The sequence below is a fragment of the Schistocerca piceifrons genome, chromosome 5 (genome assembly GCF_021461385.2).
Source record: "Schistocerca piceifrons isolate TAMUIC-IGC-003096 chromosome 5, iqSchPice1.1, whole genome shotgun sequence".
Taxonomy (NCBI): Eukaryota; Metazoa; Arthropoda; class Insecta; order Orthoptera; family Acrididae; genus Schistocerca; species Schistocerca piceifrons.
This window is the reverse complement of record NC_060142.1, coordinates 627,100,473-627,106,472: the sequence shown is the minus strand read 5'-3', so window position 1 is coordinate 627,106,472 and position 6,000 is coordinate 627,100,473. Positions and strand designations below refer to the sequence as shown.

The following is a 6,000-nucleotide window of genomic DNA, read 5'->3' as shown; positions in this document are numbered from 1 at the left end:
ACCGATCCTCACAAGCAACTTCTAATCAAATCGCGTGCTAATGGAATATTGCCTCAGTTGTGCAACTTGATTCGTGAGTTTCTCTCAGGAAAGTCACAGTTTGTAGTAATTGATGGAAAGTCATCCAGTAAAACAGAGATAATATATGGCATTCCCCAAGGAAGTTTTATAGGCCCTCTGCCATTCCTGATCTATGTGAACAACATAGGAGACAATCTGAGCAGCTCTTTTAGAGTTTCTGCAGCTGATGCTGTCATTTACCATCTTGTAAAGTCATCAGATGATCAAAACCAATTGTAAAATGATTTGTACAAGATGTCTGTATGATGTGAGAAATGGCAATTTAATTTAAATAATGAAGAGCGTGAAGGCATCCACATGAGTACTGAAAGAAATCTGCTAAATTTCGGTACATAATGAGTCACGTAAATATAAAGGCTGTAAATTCAAATAAATACATAGGGATTACAATTATGAATAACTTAACTTGGAACGATTACATAGATAATGTGTGATGAAAACAAATCAAAAACTGTGGTTTATTGACAGAACATTTAGAAAGTGCAACAGATCCACTAAACAGAGACACAGTTTCTCTTGGTGTGGCCCACAATGGGAAGTCATTAATGTAACTGAGAAACAGTATTGAGCCTAACATATTCCCTTGATTGACTCCAATGTTCAAATGTAACGATCTGAAAGATGTTTCACCCTATAATTTGAGACACTTGAAATTTCGGATATGTCTACCCTCTGCACTCTGTCTGCTAGATAAGATCTAAACTGTTTAATTGCAAACACCTTCTTTTCCCTAGTGCTTCAAGTTTAACTTATAGCATTTCATGATCAACTGTATCAGATTCTTTACTGAGATCTAGGAAAATGCCTGTTACTTTTTCTCCTTTATCTATTGCTTCTAAAATTACTTTTGTAAATCTTTGTAAAGATTTAAGCATTTTGTGGCATTTACTAAAAGAATTGCAATTCACATTTGCGCCATCTAAAGCGTTACAAGTTGTTTAAAGGGTACAAACCACCCCTCTTCCCTCCCACCCCCCAAAAAAATAGAAATGTAGTAATATAGCCATTGTTCGATAAATTGTTTAGGGGATTTTGGCACAATTTAGGGGAATTTCAAATGCAATGCAGGGGGAAATTGTGCTTCAGATTTGGCAACACTGGCTGTGTTACCAACGTAAAAACGTTGAAACTTGAAAGGATAACATATTTGCGGTTGAGGACGAATAGTGCCGTACTGCCGTGCTGTTTTCGTTATAAGGAATTCAATGAAAGTAAAGCGCTATGTTGTGTCCTGCTCTCATGGAGTACCGATTAAATGGAAATGGCTGTAAACTATTTAAAAATCTGGCTCATCAGTTGATGTTTAGCGACGTACAAAACTTTTATCGTTACCATTACTTCGTTACGTTCTGTCTTAAACCTAAAATTTCCAGAAATTGAAGCATAAAATACTACGTGACCTTTACAAAACACCAATAGAACTTCGGGCGTGTATTATGCTGATGGAATACTACTATTGTATGTTGGGTTTTGAGCAGGAAAACCTAGATTAAATTTTAAAGTCAGTATGGCTACCTTCACAATGCAGTTCATAGTAACCTCCCTCGCGTTCTGTTCCTTTCTTTCCGGTCTTGAAGCATTCGTTTACACTAACTCAAGGAGCACCGGTGTTTCATTATATCTGCCTTAACTTGTTTTAATGATACGTCTATGCTGTCTTTTGCGTAAATACGGCATAACTACTTGCATCCTGTACTAATGTTTACGTTTTTGTGGCCGTTTGTGTTTCTGAGCGCGGGAATCGCTGCAACTCGAAGCAATGGATGTAGCAACGTTTTGCAGGGAACTTCCCAAATTGGTATTTCTTTCATCTGTAGCAGCCAATTTTAAATGACAGTTATATGTTTTGAAATTATATTCAAATATGTATTTCACAGGAACTTCATGCTCACTTAAATGGATCGTTAAGTAGTAGAACCCTGAATGCCCTTCGTCAACTACAGAACAGTTCAGACGCTAGCGGTGATTCGTGGAAGAAATGTGAAGCTATCATCAACCATGGGAATGAACGAACTTTAGATGAGTAAGATTTCACGACGGCGGACTTTAGTTTTCCGTCACATGATCGATAAGTTTGATATCAAAGCAGTAATATAATGAAACCTTATCAAATATTGGGCAGTTTCTAGGCCGAACAAATGTCCTTTCAGTGCTATAGAAGTAATTGAAGATATCAGTTCTTACATTTCAAATTCAATTTTGTTCTTCACTTTTAAATAGCACTATAGGGCCGTAGCAATAGAGTATTATTTCGCTTAACCCTACATGTTGTAAAATTTAAGTAGGAATTGCATGACGTTCAACGCAAAAATTGCGAACCCCAGTGTTGTACCATTCATGTTCTTGCATTATAAAATCTCATCAAAATTATACATTTCATATGCAGACACTAAGTATTTAGATTCAGGAAAGATTGTCATGTGGTAGCTTAAATGGAACGTAGAAGGTAAAGGCACTGATAGCGGACACTCTAGGGAATGAAACTACGTTTATTTGATGTTTAGGAATACAATATAAATGAATACTGGGTGCAGACTTAATCTTCAGGTTCTTTAGTCATTTGAGATGTATATAATAGTATACTTAACAATGCTATGGAACATTAAATAGTAAATAGAAAGGTAAAAAAAATTGTTAGTGCAGACATCAGCCGTTTACAATAGTGGAATTCAAAATTTTCAGTAGTAAAGATGCAAAATATTCCTTAGTTGATACCAAACAAAACCAGAGTTACTCGGAAAATAAGTGGAACTTTATGCACCACAGTGGTTTGGAATTCATATTTCAAAAGTTCATTAATGATATTTGATAGTTGCAAAAGAGGCGTGTCAATAATCTGTGATGGTCTAATAATACTAAGATCGTGTTTATCAACCTGAAAAAGATTTTTTTTTAATTTTATTGTTACAAGTTTTTAGAACCATTGTGTCTATTTCACCATCGTCAAACATACATTGAGCAATACAGACATGTTTGAAATATTCTTTGCAGGAAAAGAAACTAGAAGAAATTTACCATTCTTATATGATTTCTTCATGTTATTTGTTTTTTATCGTTTTCAGTTATTGTTTTATCGACTTTTTCTTCTTCATCATTAGATGTCTGTGAATTACTATTGGGGCCATACTATTGCCACCCATACTACTGTGTGACTCAATCCATTCTTCCTCACCTTCGGGATCTGAAATTGTTCTTTTCTTGTGCACCTTTGGCTTTCTGTGATTCTCTATTTAGGTTGCTGTTTGAGTTTATTAGCAGTCTCGGACTGTTCTTTCTTTAATTTTCATGCTTGTGCTCACTCAATTTTTAGTCATCCTCTTTATGATATTCCTGCCATTGATTGGACATCACAACACTTAGAATTTTTTCTGTTGATTTTATTTCCCTTGGCTTTTCTGTATTCTGTGCCTAAAATAATGCACTTTTAAATGGTAAGGATTAGTATATTATCTGACTTGCTTGTGGTATTTCCACCTGATGCATACTGGGGAATATCAGATTTTTTCATTGAATTCTTGAGTGTAAAACAATGATATGTTATGTTGGTTCCCTTCTCTTTCTTTATTTCAATTTTGGTGTGCCATTCAAATTACATTTTCCAGTTTTCTATTTTCAGTTCCTTTATTTCCTTTGTTTTTCATTTGGAATGCCAGTTCTTTCTTCCACTTCATCACTTATTTTCATCAGTGTGTTACATGTGACCAACAGATTGGGAAAAAAATGGAGTTATTACAATCACTTTTAATTTTCGTCCAAAGCAAAACAAAGACTTTTGATTGGCGTTTCCTTCCCACAGTAGAAAGTTTATCTTTCCCAATCTATTTTTCAAGAACCTCTGATCTGAATTTTATCACTGAACTGGCTGGGTGCAACTGCACTTAGAAGAATTGTGTGCCTGGGGGACACACAGCACCTGTTTACTGAACATGCCGTACAGCTTGACCCATGGTTCCCGAGTGCTTGATAACCACACAGGCTGTTAGGAGTCTCCCACTTTATACGGTTTCTCACAACTCCAGAGATGGGAACTTGCCCTCAAACACATCCTTGTATTCAAACAAACTCTCAAACTTAATTCCCATTAACATATCCCCCCCCCCCCTTCTCTTTTTATACTGCAATCTATGAGATTTGCCAAGAAAGGAATGCCCCATTTTTTTACTCGGCTGACAACAATGTAGTGAATGAGAAACATTAGGTATGAATTCTTTGAAGTTTCCCAAGTGCACAGGCAAAAATTTCCATTTCCTCTGATAGATAGTGTAGCTGCAGGTATGTTTCAAAATTTATTTTACTTTACAGGCAGTGTGTTGTCATCGAATATGTCAATGCATGGAGAGAAACATTCACAAATATGTGTGTGAATCTGTGAAGCATGTGCAGTCAACAGGAGTACAATTGGTCATGACACAGAGGGGATGAGGTCATTAGAAGGCATTTCAGTGGAGCTCCACGATTTTCAGCGGTAATGAGACCCACAGCTGTCATATTTCACACATAGCAGGGCGCCGAAGTTCTTGTTCGCAAGGATCACACGTTACAACTCGGCAGTCAGTGGTGCAGCTACCAGTCGGCAAAGAAAGTGAGGTTGCAATTCACCACACAAATGCTCAGCCTCACACAAATTTAAGGACTTCTGAATACATCATGAAACAGGATTGGTATCCCATTGACCTTACAGCCCTAACCTAGTTCCCTCAGACTTCTACTTGTTTGGCTCATTAAAGGACAGCATTTGTGGACGTCATTTTGAGAACAATGAGGAGGTGATTCGTACGGTGAAGAAATGGATTCATTATCAGAATAAGGACTGGTACCGATAGGGCATTCACATCCTTGTCTGACTGGAGGAAGACTGTAGAACTGGAAAGAGATTATGTGAGAAAATAGGATTGTAAATATTGTGTGTAATTTTCGTAGTGTGGAATAAATAATTGTTAAAGATAAAGAAAGGGTCGTATTACATTCTGAGCAACCTTTGTATCTTCACTTCTCACTCACCCACAACATTTTATGATCTCTTTTGAGCCACGAAAAGAACCAGTAACAAATAATAACAGCCAGTATAATGCAAATACATTAGACCTAGAGCAAAAGTCACAGTACATGACATCGACAGGGATGTCAAATATTCCAGTCATAAAGATATTACAAAAAATTGTATGGTCCTATTCATTTACTCATTCATTCATCACATTTAGCAGGAGAGCCTTCAGGGATGTAGGCAAGTTAAGCTATACATTAACAGAGAGAAGTGAATGTCATAAATTGAGTGTAATCAGTCTGCTGTAAACTATGTGTGCTTTCTCAGGTTATGTTTCACACATTACAGTTAGCAAGAGAGTTGCTACTTCGAAGCAGCTGAGTGCTTTTCTCAGTTTATTAAATAGCCACTGTTTGTCTCCTACTGTTAACATCTGCATGGCCTCATTGATTCTTTGTTATAGAACCAAAGTTGTATAGGCTACATTTTAAACAGTAGTATGCAGTTTGCAGTTTGTATTGTTATTTGTCATGCAACACCTTGAATGTAGATGATTTAGAGGAACAGTTAATCTAGAATCTTTTGAATTTTCTGTCAAGTTTATTGAGTTTCCGTATTCCATCCTTTCGGTCTGATGTGAGTTTGTCAACATGTTGACAGCTGTGAGGCCACCAGTGGACACGACAGAGGTTTATGTCTGACCCACTGTGCCTACCAGTGGCCCCACACTCCACTCTGTTTAGTAATATTGTACCCGATTTCCAATACACTGGCGTCAACGTGTTAAAGACTTTTGCAGCAAATTACAAAACCCTACTGTAAACCCTAGACAAGGACACAAAATCTACATGAAAATAATTTTTGCATCTTTTATTGTGATTGTGTCTATCACAATTGAATGAAACTCTCCATTTTTGCTAGAAAAAAACACCCCA

General features: G+C 36.7%; 1 protein-coding gene across 1 annotated transcript in view; it reads left to right on the top strand.

The window, feature by feature from the left end:
- The first annotated feature begins 1,332 nt into the window (after positions 1 to 1,332).
- Positions 1,333 to 6,000, top strand: part of LOC124797946 (adenosine deaminase-like protein) — an 85,486-nt gene continuing 80,818 nt past the window's right edge. Inside the window, exons 1-2 of the mRNA XM_047261090.1 lie at positions 1,333 to 1,879; positions 1,959 to 2,104. Of these exons, the coding sequence (XP_047117046.1) occupies positions 1,841 to 1,879; positions 1,959 to 2,104 (185 nt within the window). The 5' untranslated portion in view covers positions 1,333 to 1,840. The remainder of the gene's footprint in view (positions 1,880 to 1,958; positions 2,105 to 6,000) is intronic.